Source organism: Perca fluviatilis, chromosome 24 (assembly GCF_010015445.1).
Source record: "Perca fluviatilis chromosome 24, GENO_Pfluv_1.0, whole genome shotgun sequence".
In the NCBI taxonomy this organism is placed as follows: Eukaryota; Metazoa; Chordata; class Actinopteri; order Perciformes; family Percidae; genus Perca; species Perca fluviatilis.
The window spans coordinates 5,057,499-5,082,613 of record NC_053135.1 but is presented as its reverse complement, the minus strand read 5'-3'; the positions used below and the strand labels follow the sequence as shown (position 1 = coordinate 5,082,613).

The 25,115-nt window shown below is 41.2% G+C and overlaps 1 protein-coding gene and 1 long non-coding RNA gene across 2 annotated transcripts; one reads left to right on the top strand and one right to left on the bottom strand.

Moving 5' to 3' along the window:
- Positions 1 to 124: 124 nt before the first annotated feature.
- LOC120554502 lies at positions 125 to 21,727 on the bottom strand. The gene is made up of 2 exons (XR_005638483.1): positions 21,619 to 21,727; positions 125 to 1,291 (listed from the first exon to the last, which is right to left on the bottom strand). It is a non-coding gene; the product is annotated as an uncharacterized LOC120554502 (long non-coding RNA).
- Positions 5,387 to 25,115, top strand: LOC120554482 (heparan-sulfate 6-O-sulfotransferase 3-B-like). The gene is made up of 2 exons (XM_039793401.1): positions 5,387 to 6,300; positions 23,614 to 25,115. Exons 1-2 carry the CDS (start codon positions 5,765 to 5,767, stop codon positions 24,311 to 24,313), a joined length of 1,236 nt encoding a protein of 411 aa, XP_039649335.1. The 5' UTR covers positions 5,387 to 5,764; the 3' UTR covers positions 24,314 to 25,115.

The window sequence follows — 25,115 nt, the reverse complement described above, 5'->3', positions numbered from 1 at the left end:
AAAGGTTAGGAAAAGTCAATCTCGGAACCCAACGTCTCTGACGACGATTTAGCCTCTGGGGGCAACGCCAATATTTTGGGGGTTCCAGGTAGACAGCTAGACAACAGACAACGAATATAAGGGCAAAGACTTCCTTTTCCGTGTGCCAGTCATTATTTACTGTCCAGATGACATTTTGACTTATCTCTGTGAAACCTTTATTCTATTTATTATTCTAAAAAAAAGGTGATTTTCTGCATTCAAACAATGATGTAGATAAAAAAACCATGATAGTCAGACTTGACAAACCACATCGGACCAGATGCTAGCCCAGTCTGCTGCAACATAGAAGCAGAATATTAAAAATGTTCAGCTTTTTTGATGGTGCTCCCTATGTTGGGGCACTGGGTACTAAGTTCCACTTTCCCTCTCAACACTACCACGCCCCTGACTGCAACTACTAATAATATTAGTTATCAGGTGGACTCTTATCTAAAGAACCTAAATGTACAATAGTCTTATCAGCGCAGGTTGTATAGACTGGTGCAATGGGAGTCAAACACTCAACCTGAGGTTTTACTATCATTGCATCACAATTTGAAGCAAAGGTGTAAAATAGCTTTCTGTAATTTGACACAAGGAAAGACGCAACCTCAAAAGTAAAATAAAAAAACATACATGTAAGACATGTGGTCTGTGTTTGACAGTGAAATTGCACAGCAGTGTCTAAATGAATCAGTGCAGCCAGAAAAAGGTGACCTTAATATTGGGGTACATGCTACAATCATGCTTGACGAGTGAAATTACAATAATTTTCCCCCCTGACATTCATTCAGGGACTTGAATCAACATCTGCTGGAAGTGACATGCAGGCCCTGTTTCGAGGAGATGATAAACAGACAGAAAGGCTGATCAGGCCACCGTTGGACACATCACCATCAACCATGTCCCCAAAGCTTCAATTGCCTGTTGGAAAATTCAGATTGTATCACTGGCCTCCTCTCCAATGCCCTGGCGCTGTAGCGGAGAGTAGACCATTCTGGGTTATTCTTTGTCGAGCTGCCAAGGTGCACAGCATGGGCCAACAGCTCAACAACTTCTATTTCCTTGCGGGACCAAGTGGAGAGAATGTCCCTTTTGATTAAACGTTTTGGATGGAGCTGTGGTGGGAGCCGGGCACAGGTTGGCGTGGTGCCGTCGCTGCACTGCAGGTCTGTGGGCCTGCTGGTGGATCCCTGTAGTGGAGAGTTCCAACATCTTCAGTCACTCGCGCCACATGCAGCCGAGGCAATCGGCCAGAGTTGTCAGTTCACTGAAACCAAATATGGCATCCAATAATGTGATTTTACAATCTGAACATTCAATCCAGCAAATTAGGAAATACATTTCTACCTTCTGTTGCAAAGCAAATGAATACTGACTGCTAAGATGTGACGTTCTCATGTGCTCAATTATTAGATTAAGGTCAAAAAGGGTACACCGCTCCTTAATGAAGATTTTTCTGAAATATTTGAGAGAATATCTGGATAAACTTTTTAAACAGAGAGAATTTAAAAGTGACTATTAACAAAATGTGTTTAAGGATGTCAATGTCAGTTGTTTTTTTGTCCAATACTTCCAGAGATATCGTGACTTTCTGACAGCTACCATAACTCCAGCCAAGTTTTAGCAAACCTGTGGCAAAATGGCTGCAAGGACACCATCATTGGCAGTAACATCTAGCCTAAATAAAATCCAATATGAACAATAATACAATTATTTCAGCCCAAAGGAGCTACACTGTACACTGTTTCACTCATTGTAAAACGTCTCCAAAATATGTTAGGCAGCAAAAGTAGCTAATATAAGCTAATTTAACAAAGATGTAGTGAACATGTTTAAAATACCAGCTAAACATCAACATGTTAGCATTGCCACTATACACTCTTATGGCCTTTTCTTTACTACATATGTCACTAAACTTCAGATATGGCCAAGTCAACCATCCAAACCATTTGGAAATAGTTCAAGTTTTATTATAAAAGTATAGTTTTACATTAAAATGCAATTACATGTATGTGCCCTGGCTCTCTCAGCCCATAAAACTATACATAAATAAAAATAAATAAATACAATTCCCAGATAGTTTGCAGTTTCTGTCTGTTAATGCTGACATAGCACCACTATACGGCATTGTGACTTTGTCCCCCAGTATTTCCAGCGCCTGTAACTTATAATGCAAGAACTGGGACCAATAAGCAGACTCCATGCTTACAATCAGCATTAGGTTGCCAATCAGCACAACAAGCAAACAAACCCGGAGGCAGGCAGCAAACCATCCAAGACAGAAGGTAGTTAGAACACATACAGGAAATTAGACAACAAACTGCAGCAACTCCTGACAAACATCAGCAGGCAATCTGCCCATTAAATACACAGGGACTAACGGGGGGGATGAGCAGCAGCTAAGCGGTCCGGTGACGATCAGGTGATCAGTGACAGCAGCTAGTGGGCAGGTGAGGCATGACAGGAGTCTGACACCACAGGAGAGGGTTAGCACACGAAAAAACCTGGTGGAGCAAGAGGCAGAGGAGGCACGGAGAGGACGAAGGAGCAGCTGTCGCCATGACAGCACGGCCATTTGCACGAGATGACAGTTTACAGAGCATATCTGCATGCTTGAGGCTTCGTTTTCACATGTGCACAGCTGCCACCTGTAGATGTGGTGATGATGATGTGAGCAGATAAGGCTACAGGTTTTGTTTTTGGGGCATTTCACCCCTTGTAATACTACAAAAAAAATCTGAGATGAAGATTTTGTGTCTTTGCCTCTATTTTTGCATAACTTTTATTATGGAGGAAAAAAAGAGTTTTTTTCCTTTAAAATGTTTTCAATTCTTCTTGTGCAGCAGTTATACATTCCATTTGCTTTCCTTAATAGTGTCTCAGGCTGCTCATTTGCTGTAAGTGCCCAGAAACTCTCAACTCACCAGAGGTCCCACTGCAGGAGACCAAAAATGAACTCTTTCAACATTTTAAAATCAATAATTCCAATAAATACAAAATACATAAAAGACAAAAACATATAAACAGAAATCCCAAACCAATCCAATCATAATTTCCAGCAAGCTTCAGTTCCATTATTGGGAGCCTTGTGCATTGCTGCAGTCGGCTGAATCAGCACTTCCCGGGGTTATTTCTCATAAGACTTGTGTAGTGAGCGTCAGGGACCTCGTAAATATCCCAGCTGCACAGCCAGAACAACACAAGTCACGCTTCACTGCACAAAACATTAATGCAGATTCTTTCCCATCAGGGATTCTGCTCAGATTTTAATCAGCGTGCCATTTGTAGAAAAGGTTTCTTTTGCAAAATGAGGACTGTATCATATCATATCTGGAGGAGGCCTTACAGGTAAAGAGCATACTGACACAGGGTGTTATCATCACTGAGGCAAAATACCTCATGTCCAGCAGTTCACTTCTGCATGACCTTTAGAAAATAAGATATTTCTTGTACTGGCACTTTCCATAACAGATTCCTTACATGCCCCCACTCCACAACCACCCTCCCTCAGGATGAGGGAAAGTGAGTCCTATTAGACACAAAGAGGAGTGAGCCACAGACTAAACTCCCATACAGATTAATTCAATGTCTATAAGCAAGAGGGCAAAGTGCAGAAAGAGGATTGAATAGAATACATACCAAAGTGCATTCTGTTTAAATCCCTTGATGGAGGGCATTTACTGCAAAATAACAAAAGCTTTTGATCAACATAGGCTTAACAGAAATGCATTACTAAGGGCTAAAATGTCTTTAGTTCTAGCCTGTAGTGTCCATATACTGTACTGCATCAAGTCTATTGGCGGTCATAGGAAAACTTATGTAGAATGATGACGAAATCACACACACACACACACACACACACACACACACACACACACACACACACACACACACACACACACACACACACACACACACACACAATTATTAACTTGACATGTTGGAATCTGTCCATGGTGCTGAAATGACTCGTCTAGCTCGCTTGAGGATTTAACTCCTTCCTGTTGTAAAATGTCTTTAGTTCTAGCCTGTAGTGTACCACACACACACACACACACACACACACACACACACACACACACACACACACACACACACACACACACACACACACACAATTATTGACTTGACATGTTGGAATCTGTCCATGGTGCTGAAATGACTGATACAATATGAAATAAACATATCAACCAAATAAGTTAAACATACCATTAATATCACTGTTGTTTACATCATTCCCACTTTAAGTCCCAATATGTTTCCTAAAGACTATAGCATTGGAATTAGTGATTTTCCGGCAGCAGTTGTTCTAGGCCACTCAAATTGCGCGCGCGCGTGCGTGCGTGTGCGTGTGTGTGTGTGTGTGTGTGTGTGTGTGTGTGTGTGTGTGTGATTAGAGATGCGGTTGCGTCACCGGCTCGGCAGCCGGGACAGATGACAGGCGCAGATGTACAGTCAAGCCAGCCAGACCAGAACCGGAAACTTTATTGTTTGGTCTTCAAAATAAAAGCAAGCCTGAGCTTAAAAGAATTATTTGAACTTCTGATTTTACTCATTAGTTTCTCCTCTCTGGTGAACGGCCTTGGGGTGACATACATGCCTATACCAAATATAATTTAGGGGTCCATGACTCTGGATGATTAGACACATAGGATTGGGAACTGGAAACCCGTTACATTTAAGAACAACTGGTATCATATACATTACCTTGTTTTATTATTCAATCTTTCTCACAGCCTGTCTGTGGTACTTGGCCTGATGGACTATTAACAATAGTAAAACTTTACAGTAAGGTAATTTGGCTTGACAGCAGGGCCTGAAGCTGTAGGCCCCACTTTTCAAACCTACTTTTCAGACTTTTTGTTGGCTCGGCCTCTTTTCATGCAGGACTGAGAGGTGGCAGTCCAAATGACAAATCTCCAAACTAGAACAATGCTGTCAATATAAGTTAACATGCATTTCAACCAAGTTGGGATTTTTTTTTTATGACAAAAGTATAGCCACACATAGGCACTTAGATAAATCTATTTGATTAACTGTAATTTGGAATGTCAACACAATTACGTTCACCAGGTACAATAAAGTAATATTTAAGATTTACTGCTTTTTCATCTTTCGATTTATATAGCCACACTTTTAAATGTTTACATATTTTTGTTAATTTTGACATTACACGTGTTGGTGGTGGTTATGTATTCAATTGAATTTTTTTTGACTATTTAGATATTTCTGTAATCGCTTTACCCTATTCAAGACTTAAATGTTGCAATATATTCGTACAGATTTTATTTTGAAAGCCTTGGCAGGAAGTCATTGTGTGAACTGTGTCTAGCCTGTCGCTGGTGCTCCTGGCTCAGATACCGATCAGCAGTTGGCTTTGGTACAGCCGAGCCCGAACGCTCATCACGCGGGGATGTGCCGTTCCGCACAGACGTCTCGTAAGGTGTCATTGCATGCAAGTTATGCGACCAGTTTGAAATATTTAAGAAAAAAAGATGTCCGAATGTTTTAGGAAATTACTGAATGTTTAGTGTGACAGCTTCAAGTTTGAGAAGTGGACCTGTTCTCGTGCAGGACGAGGCCAGTCAAAGCAGCCCTGCAGGACACCTGCCAGTGGGAAACTCCAGATTTTTAACAGACAGTTTTAAGTGAAGCGGCAGGATGAGACGAGGGGAAGAGGAACACGACTCGGACATCACGTTACCGTTTGTGCCGGAGGCGTGATTTACAGTTTTCCACCATGGAAGAGAAGTTCAATAGACTCGTCTTCATTCCCATTGCGGCCGTGCTCTTCTTAATGATCGGCTACCAGTATGTGTGCCCGGCGGACAGCAACACCTGCTACTTTAGAAGTGACGAGAAGGGGCTTTTCCAGCGCTACTCATCAGGGTTTGAGTTAGTTTACACAGAGGCGGACGAGGACCTACCCTCCAAAATCACATCCAAATTTAACTTCACGGAGCGGGACCTGGACAGGCACGTCGACTTCAACATCCGAGGAGATGATGTGATGGTGTTCCTCCACATTCAGAAGACCGGCGGGACGACGTTTGGGCGGCACCTGGTCAAAAATATCCAGCTGGAGCAGCCCTGCGACTGCATGCCCGGCCAAAGGAAATGCACCTGCCACCGGCCCGGTAGAGCCGAGTCGTGGCTCTTCTCCCGGTTCTCCACAGGCTGGAGTTGCGGGTTGCATGCGGACTGGACCGAGCTCACGAGCTGTGTGCCTGTAGTGATGAACAAGAGGGACAAGAAAAGTGCCCAAAAGAACAAAAGGTGAGGTGTGACGTGACCTGCAGGACAGGTGTAGTCAATAAGTGGGCAGCCACTTACTCATTCATAATCTAAAAAAAAACCTAAATAAAAATAATTAAATCACTTATTCAATTTACTAACTCATTCACTCACTCATTCATGTGTTCATTTGCTTCCTCATACTCTCATTTACTAGGTTTTAAGTCTGTTCATTTACTGAACTCATTAAGTCACCAATTCACCCATTCATCACTTATAAACTAAACTCATATTTTTATTAATTGATTTACTGGATCCTCTATGGACTCATCTTTCCACTCACTCACTCTATTCTTAATATGAAGTAATATTCATTCATTTAGTCAGTGGGTCATTGAACAAGCAAGTTAAAAACGAGGCAAATTACAGAACTACTGAGCGGTAATAAATCACAAAATACTTACAAGTGTTAAAGAAGTTATGAGAGTGCACTAAACACAGAATCCTGAGTGTAATTGAAATGATTAGTCGATTAATTGATAAGTCAATTGACAAAAAGGAATGACAGTTTTCATAATGGATTGTAAGTAGTTTATTGAACTATCGTCAGTAGATACAAGTGAGCTGTTAAGTTAAGCTTCTTTTGCTTTCCTAGAAAAACTAAGTTAAAGGTAAATGGATTTTTTTTTAACTGTGTAAGTTGTGGCACCAATTTCTCACTAGCTTTCAGTTTCCTCCAAGGCTACTCATGCCAGACATATTCTTGTTGGAATGTAATGCAGAGTATAGAGCTGCTAAATTTGTAGTGTTAACATGCACACCACAAAGTAGGTCCACACCAGCAGCCGGCCCCTCCGGACACATTCGGAAGCAGCCAGCAGACAGGCCGCCACCTCCTCTTAAGGTCTGTTTCAATTTCCTGTAATTACAGCACCAATACAGCTCAGCTTAAGGGATTAAATCACTTAAGAAGGGCAGGGTCCTCCGAGGTGTGCTGCCTGCGTGTTTTGAGCCAATTTGCCTTGCAGTTGGTCCAGAGAGCAAATCTCCATATGTTACAGAGAGCAGTTAAAGGGGGACGGGAAGTGCCTTCAAGAAGCCGTCCAATCCATTAACTGTCCTTTGTGGCAGTCATCAGACTTAAGTGAACGCTTTTAAATAGTTTTGAAGAGGTGCCCCAGAGCCATATCAGCACTATGAGTGACTCAACAACACCCCAGTCAACACTTGTCAGCCCAATATAATAGTCAGGGAAAATAAATCAGCATTCATTAACATTGGCACTTAGCTGTGTACAAGGCTAATTGCAAGGCTGACATGAGTTGGCTTCATTTTAAAAAGATGGGTCCAAATCTGTGCTATGCAGCAATTTTCCCGCTATTAAGTGTCGATTTTTAGATTAAGGGAGGTGTTTATTAGAGGGTCATGTTTCCGCTCAGAGCTAATAAGCGGTGAATGAACTCTTGTGGGTGTTAACTTACATATTTGTCTGTGGTTTATCACAGCAGCATACAAAATCTGATAGAATATGATACTGCACCAAGTGATCTTGAAGAGTACTTACTGATTATGCGATACTTTATTGATCCCTGTAACAAAACCCTATTTTCTGGGAGGTCAGAGGTCATCACAGCTACTGAGCAGCTTTAGGGATTTCAGCGTCTTGCTCAGGACACATTTGTATCTGCTGTGTTTAATGGCACTGATTAGGATGTTGAAACGTGCACATTTTTTACATGAAACGTTTGTCGTGATCCATCAGTTCTTTAATTCCTCAGGTATTACAGTGAAGTCTTGTGTGCACAGTTGACCAGATGCAATATACATATATATTTGGAAGAAGGTATCAAAATGTGAGCACCATGACTCATAACTCAATCTATACCCTTGAATTTGTTGGACAAGTTATGAGTCATAACTCATTCAACAGCCACACATCTGTCACATGAAGATGTCATTACCCGGGGATGATGTCTGGTTGATGATCTGTCCACACAGGGAAATACAAAATATAAATAAAAAGTTTAGGAAATAGACGGACAAATTTAATGAAGCACTCCTGTCGTTTTAGATTAAAACTGCTGAATAAAGACAAGCCAAAGTTTAATCTGCACTTGATGATGTGTTGCCACCGGGTTTTAACGTTGCAGTTTTATCAGACCTGAAAGGCCCTTGTCCTGTCACTTCGGGCGATGTAGACCTTCCATGATGGACTGTGACGCATGTCATGACACATGACTGTGCATGTGTATGTGTGTCTGGATTTGGGCTAAGACAAGTTACTGCCCAGTTTAATAGAATAATTAATTCTACTCTGATCTATTCTGTAAGATATGTGTGTTTTGGCCCATTAGCGAGAGAGATTTCGTTGTTTTTCCAATATAATCCCCATTGCTTTTTGTACTTGGTACCTGAAGTCCAGACGTAATCATTGAGAGTATTTCAGGCTGAACCAATTCTGTGTATTTTATGAAGCACTCAAAATCTTTTTTTTTCCCTAATCTGATTGCAAAACACAAACACAATCCAACTCAGTAATAACATGCTTTGAAGGATGACTCTCGTCTTATACAAGTCATATACAGCAATGGGAATGCAGACAGTCAGGGATCAAACGTCATGGGAATGAATGACGCCCACATCTATCTTAAAGCTACATCCTGCCGGGTGTGATGTAGTTTGCAGAGAGTCTTATCTCAGCCCTCAGAACCTACACTAGTTTATTTGACCCTTGAGCACAATATATAAAATATGGCATTCCTACAAATCCCTTCCAAAGAGTACATTTACTCAAATACTGAACTTGCATTTTCTGCTACTTCATACTTCTACTTCACTACACACTAAATGCAAATTAATGCACGTTTACATCCACTTCTGTTATGTGAATATTAGGTGTTGTTTAAGCGTCACCAACGGACACTGCTCAAATGCCTCTGGGCGCAATTTGATAGACCTAAAACCATTCAGAGCGATAAAAGGAGATGACGTATGCGGAGTGACGGAAAAACATCTCAACCAGCGAGCACGTTGCAGAGCCCGTCAAGCTATCGTCATTGTGTAAAGCCCGCCTCATCAGTGCCTCGATTTGGAAAAACTGGAAATGGGCTTGAATGGGCTCTTGGCCAGACGGACTTGCAGAGCAAATCTCAAATTTGCCACAAATCGAATCAGCGCCCGTGTATCCTGAAAGAATCAAATCAGGACAAAAGCATATCGTCCCAGCCTATAGCATAACTATAGATACATGCATAAGAATAAATACCAAGAAAATGACAGAATTATCACTAATTAGCTCCTTGGTTACTAGACGATTTGGCATAGCGACCAGTTTTAGCTAGTGATGCATTATGGAAATTAGAGGCACAACCTTTGTCTAATCAGAGCAAATGGTTGAATTTAGCTCTTGTTTAGAGGGCAATTTGATCACAACGCAGCACATTTATATACGGATAACCATATTGAGGTTTGTAATTCACCTCCTGTAGGCTTTTCCTTCGTTTGCTCTTTTTTCTTTCTTCCTTTATCCATTCACTTCTGACTTAACATAAGCAGCACATACTGCATTAACCTCCATCTATCCATCCAACTTCCTGTCCTGGCAATTTCGCCCCTAATACGCAAACTTCAGTGAGGAAGACGTGGCCGGTACAAGTACTTTTTGATGGGCACACGTTGGTCAGAGGCTCCTGCAGGGCTTTGCACGCAGCATGAAGCCACAGCATTCACATCGCAGCGGGCTACAAAATTGCTGTACAAGCCAGACATAAAACCTCTTTCAATTGCCGGGCTGCCCTGTTCATCCTCGGCAGCCGACCTCACACTGAGCAGTCAGAGAGTGTAACCTTATTACTGACCTCATTATTTCAGATTAGAGCAAAGAATGCAGGCTGGCCAACACACAGATCAGCCTGAGTCTAATTAGCCCAGTTCATTCTAGACACAGTTAAGGTGGTTTAAGCTACTCATTTGGCAATGGCACCCTATTGCTGGTGACGGCAATGACACTAAAGGCATTAAAATATGCAAAAATATGCAGAAATATGCAGGAAGTTGACAAGGTTTAGTAGTCACACAGGGATGGTGAAAAAGATGATTTTATCAAAATGCAGTTTCCAAGATATGAGTTTTTTTTTTATTCGATTGCTATACCATGTTTCACTGACATACTTAATAGACTATAAGGGCAAAAAACATTTGGTTGCAAGTTTTGACATTAATCTCCCCTTGCAGTCACAGTGAGTCAATTTAATTCCTCTGCTAAAGAGAGCCATATGCAGACATTTCAGAGAGGGATGTATATTATTGAGAAAATGTGTTCCGTTTGAAGCGGAGTGTAGTTCTTAAATGCCTTAGGCGTAATACTGCCCTTTCACTGTCAACGTTCCTTTTGACTGTAATGTCAGTCTCGAAGCTTACGCATCAAGTTAATTCAAACTGCTGACAGCCCCACATTGTTGTATAAACTCAATGTGACAAGAACGCTGATTGACAAAAAAAAAAATGGGACCTTCAGTCCAGAAGTCACACAAACTGCTCCCAGTGGATCTGTGATGCCTTAAAGGGAGGACTATGGGACTTTTGAGAAAAGAAATAGCTCACACATTTCTTCTTATTAAGGAAAAGTTGAGTTCATAAGCAGTAAAAAGTTCCCTTGCTCAATTCAAAACACTAAACAGCTAATGTTAGCAAAGTGTAGGTAAATATGGCAGAATGACAGACACTACCGAGTCAGCAGGCTAACTTTATGACTGTGCTCCACAGGTGCTACTGTTATGCACGATTTCTGCGCTTCCGAGTGTCCGCGTGGCCAAAGTGAACTTACATCATAAGACACACCTCTTTGTGGGGGTCTCGTGTGTCGGGATTTCGGCTGTCCCTGCACTTGTGTCATTTTCTAATGGGGATGGGAATGGAGAACTTTGAGGAGCTGCTGGTTCACCATGAGGAGAAACCCCATACGGAGTATACAAGATCCAAACATTTCCTCGTCATTATTCCGCTTAAGCTCTTGTCCATGCAACTGTCCACGCGTAACTCAGGCTTTACAGTACTGTTAACTAAATGCTACACAGTAGCACTACACATTATCCCTTCACTAGCCAAAAAGTTAAATACAGTAGTCTCACTTTAAGGTAACTAAAAGAGGCAGAAGTTGAGTTGGATTCTGTACATTTTAAGAGACAGTCTGCATTTCACTCAAGTTCTGATTCGTCACTTCTTGTGGGTGGAAAGGTATATGTACAGTACCTGACACTAGAGTTTTATTCTTGGCAAAGGGTAAATGTACGGGTCTTTTGGGAGATCCTATGCTGCAGCATGATGCTGTGATGTAGCCTGATAAAGCACGCAAGTCTCTTCAGGTAGCATTTAGCAGGGATGGAGACTCGAGTTTGAGACTCTGACTCGAGTCACTTTTCAGTCACACACACAGTGGCTTCAGGTTCGACTCAGACTCAAGATGCGGGACTCGTGAACAATCGTTATTTTAAGGAAATGTCTGATAAATGTTATTCCCCTCCCTGTGTGACCTACAACCTACTGTACCTACGTAATACGTAATACACAACGTATCTGCTGCGTGCAGCCACACGTGAGAGACAAAAACAAACATGTCGACCGCACCAGCAGCTGCTGTGCCGTTCATCATGTAGCTCAGACACTTGAGAGTTGACTTGGACTCTAGCTCAGAGACTTGAGAGTTGACTTGGACTCTAGCTCAGAGACTTGAGAGTTGACTTGGAATCTAGCTCAGAGACTTGAGAGCATCTCTGGCATTTAGTTGTAGGTTCTGTCAATACTTCCTATCCTTACACAACACTCTATGGAGGAGGCCAAGGGAATGACGTAAATGTTAGCCAACGATGTACGTATAGACGTTAAGTGTGCTCATTCGTGTGCGTTACAGTATGTCTCTTCACACTTATGACACAACATATCCTCACCAGCCTGTCGATGACGTCTGGCTGAATGTGTATCACCTTTTGCATGACTTGGCATGTTGTAATTTATGCCACAGTCTGCCATTATCATGGGAAATGTGACCCTTTTCAGGTGTCTTACAGCAGAATGGTGATAATATTAGCAATTAGGCCCAAAAGAGAGCTGAACGACTGCCAAACTCCCTGTAGAGGGATTAATATTGACATTGGTACCAAAGTGGCTCTAACCTGTGTTATATCAGCCCTTTAAAATGTGTTCTGTCCATAGATTTATTAGCTTTATCTTTAGACGTACAGTATTAGTTGTTAAATATAAAGCTAGAGCCAGCAGCCAATAAAGACGCAGAGGGAAACGGCTAGCCTAGGTCTATCCAAAGGTGAAAAATTACTCAACGTTGTTCGATTACAGTGACTATATGTAACTTTCAGTTTGTGTTGATTTCAGCAGCCCCTTTGGACAAAATCGGTAGTGTTTTTACCACACTTGCTGTCGTAAAGGTCTAGGACTTAGCATTACGGGAAGGTCTTACAGTTGCGATGAGTGTTTTGCTCAGACAGAAAATCATTCATTTACAATAAGAGAATACGGTACAGATGCATCGTTGCATTTCAAGTGTTACATACGGTAACTTAGCCTACTTTGGATGTATCGTGAGCTAAACCGTTATAACGTTATCATTATCACTGTGTTACGAGCCAAAGCAGTAAGAGTTTGTTAATAGGTTAATTTGTTAATAACGTTTTCCTGGCAGAGCACAGTGACTTCCTGGAGGCTAAGCTAAGCTAATTGTCTGCTGAAAGTGAACTGTTCCTTAGTCTATTTTCTCATTTGGAGTCTTACTATCATAGTTTACTATTATGACTTGTTTTTGCTTTCAAACTGACATCACCTGCATCGCTATACTTTGACTTTCTACGGTTATGAACAGCTTTCTTACTCCAGCATGCAATTAAACACAATAATTCACACACTGCACATGGTTCATTTTTAGCATTTGACACACTTTGACAGATCCCTGATGTGTATAAGTCATTGAACCACCCATATTTAAAATCTGCATTTAAACTTAAAGCAAAAGAAAATGACAGCATATGCATGGCTGTGCAGTCTAAATTACAGCAGATGCATGTCTGTGCAATCTATTGCATGAGTGTGAATTCGATAATGAACTGATAATGATTTCCAAACCAGCAGTGGTGGATTTTGATGTTTTGTTTACAGCTCATGTTGACACACTTATACAGGCGGTGAGGTCTTGTGGGAAAATTCCCAAATATTCCGCTAGTAATTACCACAGGTTCCTACATGAAAACATTTTGTATTTGGCACCATATACAACCAACGCTGTGTCAAAAATATACGTCTTTTAGTAACAGCATCACAGGCTAAATGCCCTACTTGCCAATTAACTAATTCAAGTTAAAATACCAAGTAACACTAGTGCAATATTTAACCAGCAGCTAATAAGATATTGTGTGAAGGCATATGAAAAAAATATCACGTTTTATTTTTCAACTAGGCTTAGTCATGATATTTTCTCATAGTTATACAGTATATATTGTTTTACCTTGATCCTATATTCCACTGTTTTTCAAAACAAAATCAAAATGGGATTCCAACATAATCTGGTTATCATCATCACAGGCCTATTTTCCTAGTTTTGTCATTTTTGATGATTGCTTTCAAAATGTCCTTGCTTACTTCACTCATAATGGCTTAGCATCAAATACGTATGAGAAAATGTCTTGTAATTATGACTCAGTATCTCCAAGTTATTACATTTCTCAAAATGTTCTCTCAATTTGTGAACGTTTGAGAAAGAGTTAAGAGAGAGAGGGAAAGAGAAAGAAAGAGAGAGATAAGAATATCTCTAAAATGCATTTTATAGTGAAAAAAGTTAGGTGGTGGATTTGTTTTTCCAGGGGCAGATATGGACAGGTTCCATTGTTGTGTGTGTTGATAGAACACGTTTTAATCAGCTGTTAGAGATGTGCTGCTGACATAATGGAGCTGCAAAGAGCTCAATATTTAAAAAAACAAGCAACGACCAGGACTAGGTAATAATGCTGAAGGTGTCCTACTTTGAATTCCTTTATTAGGATACATTTCTCTTAAAAAAAAAATGATTGTACAGTGGAATACAGGATCAAGTTACTCATACACAAAGTCTGTTGTTTCTGTTAAATCAAACCCCTCAGAGCACTCCCTTCATGACAGTGAGCAGCATGTTGCTTTCTTGTGAGAAATGTGAGATATTCAGAGGATCTTGGTAATCTCCACACTCCTTAGAGGGATTAGGGGCAGTCGAAGACAGGTTTTATTATACGGGGGAGGAGGAAGGGAGGGGGGGGATTAATCTAGAAGTCCAGATTTATATAGAAACCTGTCGTTTTTTTTTTACGAAAGAGTGCATTTGTTAAAAGAGAGAAACCATCACAGGGAGGAAGTCTCTGCTAGATAGATCATTATGTGTTATCCATCAAACCGCCTCTTGGTTTCTGTTTTGTGCCGTCAGACGTTTTGTAAAATGGAAGGCAGATAAGTCATCATGGAATGAAACTGTTCAATTGCATGGGAAACGCACCAGATTCAATCAAATATTTCATCTCTCTTCTAGGTGAACCTTACATAAGTGGGATCTAGCATGCTGCACCTTACATTTAATATACAGAGTAATAATCGTAATAATAATAATAAGAAGAAGAAGAAGAAGGATACAAGCTGGAAATCACTCACAACTTTCAAAGAGTCCAAGGCTGCAAGAGAAATATGCAGCACTGTTGGAAGCAGCCTTCACATATTGCTCAAAAGTGGATTGCCTTTCAGAAATCCCTTAGTAGTTTGTGTGGGTAGATGTGACCTTTGCAGAGTACAGTCCCCCATTTATCCTTTCCATATCTACATGGACCTAGAAGACTGGCTGACACCTCACAAAGCTGCAAAGATTAAGATGTCAAGGAAAGGTTAAGGCTAAGACGATAAAGCTGCACACGCCAGGTTGTTTCGTGCGTGGATGTACACTACGCTTGTCGTGGGTGTTGATAAAAACAAAATGAACTCTGGTAAAATGTAGCTACCTGGAATGCAGCCAGAGTTTAATAAATACAGATGATGATTCTGTCCTTGGAAGAAGAGTTTCTATTGCAAAGATGATTTTGTTTTGAACACTCCATAGTTTAATTTGGTCCAGTGAATGTTGGCTGCAGCTCCTCCCATAGTCTATCACCTAGTTTACAGCAAAACCATATCTCACACCCTCGCTTGCCCGGACACCTCGTCTTTCCGGAAGCGCTCTCGGCTCCCTCGTCTCCACATCAGCATCCCTGGGGCTTTGCCTTTATCGCCCAAAATAGCATCTCATATCTGCGACCAATGAAGATCATAGTGCAGCACCAGTCTCCTTGCTCATCATTTCTCTTCTCACACTCTGTGCTTTTGTGGAATTTATCGAGTGACGTAACCTGCCGATATGCCTTAGAACTGGACTATGTTGTGGAGGGAAAGGTGCGCTACTGATAGGGCTGGGTACCAAACTTTGATATTTTAAGGCCCCCGACCGAATTGCCTCCCTAGTATTGAAAATGCCTCGTCATTCAATAAATCTAATCAGTGTCAGTGAGCCAAAAAGCATGCAGCATGCTTGTACAAAGATCGGATAATGCTGGTGGTGCAGGCATGCAGGAAAAACGCTATGTTACGCACAGAGACTACAGTTTGCGTCACATAGGTGCAAAAAAATAAAATACAAAGGATTTGTACTAATGTGTAATGCTGTAATTTCTAGAAATTGGTATCGAAAAAAATGTATTGTTCACGAACCATTACCAAACTCACAGTATCAGTTCCTGTATTGACATTTTTTAACGATACCCAGCCCTTGCTATTGACTGATCATTACGGGCTAAAATGTTGTAGTTTTTGTTTGTGTGTGTGTGCTTGCTGGATAGTGATCCGCTATGCGCAGATGGGGATGGGGGCTCATTTTGCCTGTAATTGGCACACAAAGATTAAATTATTACAGGAGAGAGAATCAGATGAGTGAAAATGGATCCCGCTTGACCTCTTGTTCTGGATTCTTGATGACATCCCTTTTAACATGCAGACTAATTGCCAGACTCCTTTACCTTTTTGGAATTTGAGCCCCTCTGCTGTGTTTTATAGCTTTTCCCATTTGTACGTAGTTACCCATTCACCCACAGTCAAGTTGGCTAAGATGAAAATCAAACCAGATCAATATTTTATCTTGTTATCCACAAAAGCCTTCCTGGTCTAAGGGCTGAATGCCGGTTTCGATGCTCATTCAACACACATTACACACTGCAAACATGGCCATTTTAAGAAGATATTTGGTTTCATTTCTTCAATATCTATTACTATATAAGCAAAAATCATAATAACAGTTGTGTAGATGTGCTTTGACTTTCGAGAGCATTGAAGCTGCGGGTCGTAAAACTAAAACAATCTGCTGAAAGACGCTGAAACACTCCGTAGAGTTGAGGTGAACTGCAGATTCAGGTGATAATTCTCCCTCTTCCACATTACACGTATGCATTTGATCCTTTGTTAAGATTATTGTACAGAGCAGCTTTAACCCTTAGAGAACGGACCTCCCGCCGGGGGCAGTTAGAGGTCCGCGGGAGATCGTCGTTTCCATGATCCTGTTTAAATCAATGTAAAATAAAAACCATAACAGCTAGAACATTCATTCTTTTTGCAGCAGAAAAGCCAAGGCTTCGGTCTTTCACGTCTTTGTACGCTCGTGATGACGTCATCACGTTACGTAAAAACCACAGGTGGACTGTTCTATCGCAGATGAAACTATGAAAACGGCTTTACAATCTGCTCATAAAAATGAGCATATCTCAAAAAATGTTGAATGAAGTTCAAGTTACTTCTGGAGTTTTAAGACATATTTTGTTCATGTTTCTACATTTAGAAATCTTTTGGATCAATATGCTTTCTGTGTTTATTTAGGAAAATGTGATGAAACCACATGTCCAATTTTTCTTAATTTCTTTTTTTATTTAAGACACAATTTCACTACTTTTATTAATTATTAGGGTTTATTGACTTACAACCTTTTTGCCGAGCTTTTACTGATTTTAGGGATATGAAGCATTTGAAGATACTCCAAGAAATGAAAAAAATTTAAAACATAGGCGCTGGAGGACCGTTTCTGTTGCAGAGTTCAAAGGGTTAAACATATTTATTGACCTGAATACATACATCTACATTCAAGATAGTTTTTACAGCTTTAAGTTGCTGATGGGTTGTGAGAAATGTGTGTGAAGCCATCTTTTTAAAAGTAATTTCTGTTCTTCAGATAACTGCCTCTTGAAGGCAATGGTTAAGGGGTCCCTTGTGGGCACAGAAACACCTTTAAAATGGATCTGCTCCAACTGTGCGAGTTATCAACACCCTGACTTCAGTGTGAAATCGATGTGCAGTCCCGTGCTTGTTTTCAAACTAGCTCCTTCTCCCAACTTGGCTGATAGAAACAGCTTCCAAAGTGATACTTCATTGACGGCGCTCGTTGGAACAGTGAGAAGCGGGGAGGGGGCGGGCAGGAGCAGTGAAACCACTCTCCAGAAACGCCTCAACTAAAAGCCAACATGATGTTTTTTCAATTTTAAAAATGCGATATAAATAAGATTGTTGTCGATCCAGATCCTTTTTTTGTATGGGCTGCTTCTTCAGCATCATAAATAGCCTCCATCAAGGCTCTAATCATAAGACTTGACTGTGTCCTGGATGGGAGTGAGTGAATTAACAAGGCCAGTATTGATCTTTTGCTGCCAGTTTCCTCTGTAGCTTTTTTGATGGTGATTTAGAGAGTGAAAGAGAGATAATTGGGGAGAGAGACGGAGAGAGGGCGATCAATAGTTTGCAGGTTTGCTGTATGGAGGAAGGTGACAGGCAGTGAGAAGGGCATGAACGAGGCATCGGATTGATCGCTAGCTAAATGTGACAAGCTGATTTAACATTTTAGCATTTGGAACAACCATGCATGATTACACACAATGACACATGGCCGTGCTATTATGTGACAGAATCACTGACTTGTACATTCACTCAAAATCTCTCTGAGGACATTAGATTTTGGCCTCGATCAATCAGGTATCCGAGAACATCGGAAATTGTTCCCACTTTGTCCTGTTCAGGCCTGAAAGACTTTAAAGCCATTTAGCGCATTAGCAAAGAGCTTAAGCACTGGCATGGAATAAACCGGGGTGGAGGGCAGATGATGTTTGAGAGAGATGGATGTTAAAAAAGGGTTGTTTTAGCGCAGGAAAGCCTCAGCCAACAAACCGTTGTAGGCAAAATGGTCTCAGCACTATTTCTTCTTTGGAGATGCATGGATTTGACAAGAACACTGGAGAGTTTAGAAGCACCAGGACATTTAAAGCTGCTATGATCAAAAATTTGTATATCAATAATAGATCAAATTACTACCTGTGATATGAAGGGGCTCACTTTTGGTTACGGACCCACAGAGAATTATCACCCGACACTGCAGTTCCCCTCAGCTAGGAGTTTTAGCATCTTTAAGCCAATTGTTTTTTTATTTATTCTCACCACTCTCATCAGCGTTGTTCCAAGTACCCACTGTACAATACCTTTCCAAGCATCAAACAGCAGATAGAATTAGCAACTAACTAACCAACATACAGTACAGGCCAAACGTTTGGACACACCTTCTCATTCAATGTGTTTCTTTATTTCCATGACTATTTACATGTTGATAGATTCTCACTAAGGATTAAACGAATGAACATATATTAAACAGATTATGTACTTAAAGAAAGTGTGAAATAACTGAAAACATGTCTTATATTTTAATCTTCAAAGGTTTCTTGCTTTTATGTTCTCTCAAAGCCTTGGAGCTTCATGAGGTAGTCACCTGAAATGGTTTTACCTTCACAGGTGTGCTTTGTCAGGGTTCATTAGTGAATTTTGTTCCCTTATTAATAAAAAAAGCAAAGGGTGGCTACTTTGAAGAATCTAAAATATAAGACATGTTTTCAGTTATTTCACACTTTTTTTGTTAAGTACATAATTCCATATGTGTTCATTCATAGTTTTGATGCCTTCAGTGAAAATCTACAATGTAAATAGTCATGAAAATAAAAAGGAAACGCATTGAATGAGAAGGTGTGTCCAAACTTTTGGCCTGTACTGTATTTATTTATTACTTTTTAAACAAATTAAAGTTGAATGAATTCCAGGATACATCACATCACTGTTATGTGACCCAGATAATGTAACAATACAAGTACACAGCCTATGAAGTAATCAACGCCTCTTTATTATCATAAAATTTTTTTCTAACTGTACCCCCCCCCCTCGTAATTTTTGTTGCTATGAACGTGTATAGGATCAAGTGCCAACAACAATATAAATAATAATACAAATATATAGTCTGACCAAAAATCACTAATATGATCAGAATTTGGCATATCTAAACAACATCAACGATTACCAGTCCCACACCTTAAGACTAATGTTAGCAGTCAATTGCGGTTAAACCAAGAAACAGTGATTATGTAAAAAAAAAAAATAAATAAAAATAAAAAAAAGACAATTATGTAAGAAATGTTACAGGCCTACTCGTAAACATAGGCTACTTTTTGCAAACATGTTAGCCATATCAGTGATAATATGTCAGTGGTGTTTCCAGCTTGTTTTCTGCCCCCAAGTGGACAAAAAAGCAAATACAGGTTTAGGAAGACATTCAATTTTTGAGTGAAATGTTTCTATTGAAAGCACTTTTGGACATGTTTGGATCAGAATGTACCTGCAGAGCACCTCCTACTGGTGATGCCACGAGTGTTTTCGTCCCTTAGTAAATGCTGCATGAGAAATCCTCCGCCATTCCGCCAACGAGTAATTATTCTTGACCTTCTTAATCTGACCCTGCCTCGGTCCCTGACACGAGTAAGAGGAGAGCTTTGACATTTGCTGCTCTTTGTCAATAGGTCACGATGAAAGCACAGACGCAGAAAGGCGGGGGGGTTGCATGGACATTTATTGATCTGGCTGTCTCGCGGTTAGCTGTACAGATAGATGATAGGCACAGGGAGGAGGAAAAGACTGAGCTGTTTTCCAGGAAGTACAACAAAGGCCGCTTTGTGAGGCACTTGTGTGTGTGTGTCCATCCATCTAGTGCTGTCCGTATAACCCGGCGAGGATGGCAGGGTAATTCACTTAGCTTACACTGTGGAAGGCCATTATCTCCGGGTGGTGGGCCTTGTCTGCGGGTGTGTTCTGCCGTGATATCATCATGGCACTCACTTAAGCATATCTCACAGCTGATTGATATCTGCTGTCTGGCAATAATTGCTAAATTGTGGAGCTTTTAAAGGCTGTTTGGCTGTGCACTCTTTGCTCAGTAATACAACTTCCCTCTCAGTCAATCTAATTTCTCAGTTTGGCTGTGAACTCGAAACAATCACAGCTGTACTGATGCTCCCATTGTAAAAGGGCCAGTTTTCACATCTAATATAGAGCAGATTTAGAACGAAAGGACTTAACTCATGGCAATCAATGTATTTTAACTGTCACAAAATCACATACTATACCGTCCTTAAGCATAGTTGGATATACTGTATATCAACAAAGTATAAAATATACAGTAGCCAAGGGCTCAAAAACAAGACAATATTTTTCTACTTGGAAATAAATTTATAAAAGTGGGCTCATCTTGTATTCCAAGTTCTAGACTTTTAAATGTCATTATGAATTCAATACAGCAGATGCTGCCAAATAGCGATCCACCTGCCAGTGAGAATGGCGTTCAACGACCCAAGCGGGAGGCATTTTGTTTTCTGTCTGACATGAGCCCAACGCAGTTTGTGTAAACCCAAGCACTGAGTTTGTGTTACGCTGTCTAGAGTGCGTCTCGGGATGCGTTTTCCATATTCATATCTCTCTCTGGGGACGCTGAAGCTGTAGCTGCTGAAGCTGTGTAACGGCTGGCAGAAATTTCGATATGAGATGGATCTCCTAATTGCTATTAGAAATAGGCCTACCAGTAGACTACCATACCATAAGTTGTTCATTTACAAATGTGATTACATTTTATTAAGCTTAATTTAAATGAGACAGTTTCATCTGAAAGATATTGAAAACCTGATTTTGTTTAAAAGATGTTAATAACAGCCTACCTTGGTTTATTCAATGTGGTTTTTTTATCATTATTTTCAAATAACAATAATGCATCTTTACACTTTAAAAGACTGCAGTCAAGGCTTTGATGCAAGTGAAGCTTTTTATGACAGACTTCTCTTCTACTCTATCCTTTATAAAAAAAAATTTAATCAGGAAGATAAGCTTTTTCTTGAACTATAAATAGTTAAAAAGGACTCACATGCACATTTTGTAGACAAAACAAGTTAGGTAAAAAACAACATAACTTACTGAAAACAGAGTTTTGACAACAGGCGGGCAGTCCAAAGTGGCAAAGGTAAGGAGTCGTCATCAAAAGTAGCAGGAACAGCTAAGATTGCAGCAAACAACTGACGGACAGGTACGCAGAGGAGCTGATGAGGGCATGTGGAGCAGGTGTGTGTGGCGGTCAGGTGATGTTGAAAGGTGGGAACACACTGGGGACAACTGCTGGACAGGGAAGGAATTACATGTTCCATAATGTATGGAAATAATTAGGGGTCAGAAAGAGGGGAGGGGATTTTTCTTTATTTTGCTTCATTTTTTTTTGCTGGGTGTTTTTCTTTTCTTTCCTAAATGCATATTGTAATTCAGCCTTCCCTTGTGAGATTTGTTTTATAAAAAATAGATCAAAATAGGTGCAACAAAAATATGGCTTTCATGTGTGCTCATAAAGGTGTGTTTTACCATATGCAAAGGACAACAATGATGTCTGCATAGGGCTTTATTTTCTTATCATAATCATTTTCAGTAGCTAATAGGACCAATATTGTGTCCAATTTGAGAAACAGAAGAGATGTGATTGGAATTTAACTCTGACAAAGAGGACCAGCAGGACTGCACTTAATGTGTCATAGAACTATATAATATGATGCAAGTTCAGCATCACATATTGCAGACTGTTCTACTAATCAGTGTTGACTGTGGTTGTTTATAGTTTGGACATAAGCAATCCGACTGTAGGCTATATATGGGGAAAAGGGAAAAGGATCACTCTTGTAATTGAGCAGCATTGCTGTAAACTGTCCTTGAATCTGAATTCTTTATTTAGCTGTTGAATGAAAGCTCCCAGAAAAAAAACTGCAGCCCTGAGGAATGAAAGAAATAAAATGTTCAGCTTTTTATTTGGCTTTTATATTTGGTTGCTGTCTCTGACATCACGAGGTCACGGTGATCTTTGCGCACAAGATGACCATTTTCCATTTCGCTTTTATCTATGTTGTTTTCCTTTTGGAAAAAAACTTTTGCAAATTCTCCCGGCGCTGACTCCTTCACTCACCTCAGCTCACTGTTATGCCGGTCATCTCTGAACTCAATAGATAAGAGAGGAAAGCTGAGTTTGTTGAAAGGTTTTTCGGGCAGCTGTGTTACAGCAATTTTTGAAGCGCCGTTCTTGGCAGATCAGAGCCATCCAGAAAGACGAAAGGTTCTGGAGACGGAAAAAAACTCATTACCAGAGGTAGGCAGGAGCAAATTGATGTGACAAAAACAAAAATAATTGCACATCTGCAGGGTATTAAATGCTGTACCTGCTAGGTTTGCATTGCTTTCTATGTCATTCTCTAACATCCTCAGACGCACTCGATGTTTTTCATTTAAACCCTAATCACATTGGTGCACTCTATATACTTCCAGCTCTGTGGTGTTTCTACCTGTTCATATTTCTTTTTTAACTGCAGCAGGATATGATAAATTTGATGTATAGTTTCATCTTCTACACAGTGTTAAAAATGTAGCTTGTGGTGTTTTGCCAGACAGTTTTTTTCAACCTTTGTGTCATTCACTGCACACACATCTAAACGTAATACTTGTTATTTAGTTAAAGATGTTTTAAAAAAGAATGCTGGGGTGATAAGACTGAAATTAAATGAATATTATCCATACAAAAGGAAAAAACTAAGCTTACCGCCTCTTTGTTCCAGCTTCATATTTAGCGTACAGACATGAGAGGGGTATCAATCTATTCATAACTCGGGCGTCATTTTCGCACTTCACGGTCATTGTCTATGTGAGTAGCCGTGCAATGCATTCTGGTAGCGACGCAGGGACTTTGGAGAAGCGGGACGCAGAGTCGCCCGCTCCTCATTTGCATAAAGTTGAATCCAAGCAACTTTATGCAAATGAGGAGCGTCTAGCTCAATCCCAGAATTCCAGAAGTCACAGAAAGACAATCTGAACACAATGTCATTGAGCTAAATGCGCGTGCTAGACGCCTCATCTTATGTATCTCTTTATCGGTCTCTGCAGGAACTTCTATTACATCACCATGCTACGCGACCCCGTGTCACGCTACCTCAGCGAGTGGAAGCATGTGCAGCGCGGGGCCACTTGGAAAACCGCCCTCCACATGTGTGACGGCCGCTCGCCCACTCAGGACGAGCTCCCCGCCTGTTACAGCGGCGAAGACTGGACCGGCGTGCCCCTCGCGGACTTCATGAGCTGCCCCTCCAACCTCGCCAACAACAGGCAGGTCCGCATGCTGGCCGACCTCAGCCTGGTGGGCTGCTACAACATGACGACGGTGAGCGAGCTGGAGCGCGGCCGCGTGCTGCTCGCCAGCGCCAAGGCCAACCTGCGCAACATGGCCTTCTATGGCCTGACGGAGTTCCAGCGCAAGACGCAGTATCTGTTCGAGCGGACGTTTGGCCTGCGCTTCATCCGGGCCTTCACGCAGATCAACAGCACGCGTGCCGCCAGCGTGGGCATCAGCGAGAAGGTGCGCTGGCGCATCGAGGGGCTAAACGCCCTCGACGTGGAGCTGTACGAGTACGCCAAGGAGCTGTTCCTGCGGCGCTACCAGTACAACCGCCAGAGGCAGCACCGGGAGGAGCGTCTGCGGAGGTGGCGGGAGAGGCAGCAGAGGCAGCGGCTGCACAGGCCCTATCTGGCCGAGCTGTGGCGACTGGGAGGGGGGGGGGAGGGGGGGAGGGGGAAGAGGAGCAGGTGAAGGGGCTAGAGGAGGTAGCCACTACAGAGGACTACAGCAGCCAGGTAGTGAGGTGGTGAGGGGTGGGGGACAGCACAGGGACTGAAAAACACCAATGAACTGACTGATTCATTGTGCTTTACTCTCCTCCGGGTCTCTCCTCCGCTGTCAATCTGCCAAAATCCTCCTGCCCCGTCATGGCCTCATAGCTCTTTGTTGGACTGCCGAATGGTGTCTTAATATTTATGATGGATGTATTTGTCATGGCAACATAAACATTTTGTATTTTTATTCTTCTTCTAATGGCTTATTTTGGCACTGCAGTTGTGACTTGTATTTATTTATTCATTAGCAAGTGCTTTGAATGTCCTCAAAGCGGAGAAAATGTTTCCTCAATTTCGCTAATAATTAGAACTGGGAAAAACAACGTGCTTCGTGAGGAAGGGCAATTTTAGTCTATTAAAAAAAAAAAAAATGGAGGAGGACCTGAAGGATCCTCTGTGTCATGTTTGTGATCTAGCGCCGTGTTGCTCAGTGAAATCTTGTAGTTACTCTGTGGTGTTTGGCTTCATAAGAATATCAAAGCACAAACTTGGCAATAGTCTGCAGTGTGTTTTTTCTCCCGCCCTGACTGATTGAGCTGCAATCTACAGAAAGGCAATTTCTCGCAGGAAATGTGTCCAATAAAAATATGCAGCATCCAGTCATGTAAATTTGTCCTTGATGGACTCTCTCTCTCTCTGGTACGCATGTGTACGTGAACGTGTTCTACCTTGCTCCTTTTTTCACAGCATGTTCTCACCATAAAAATCTGAAATCTTCA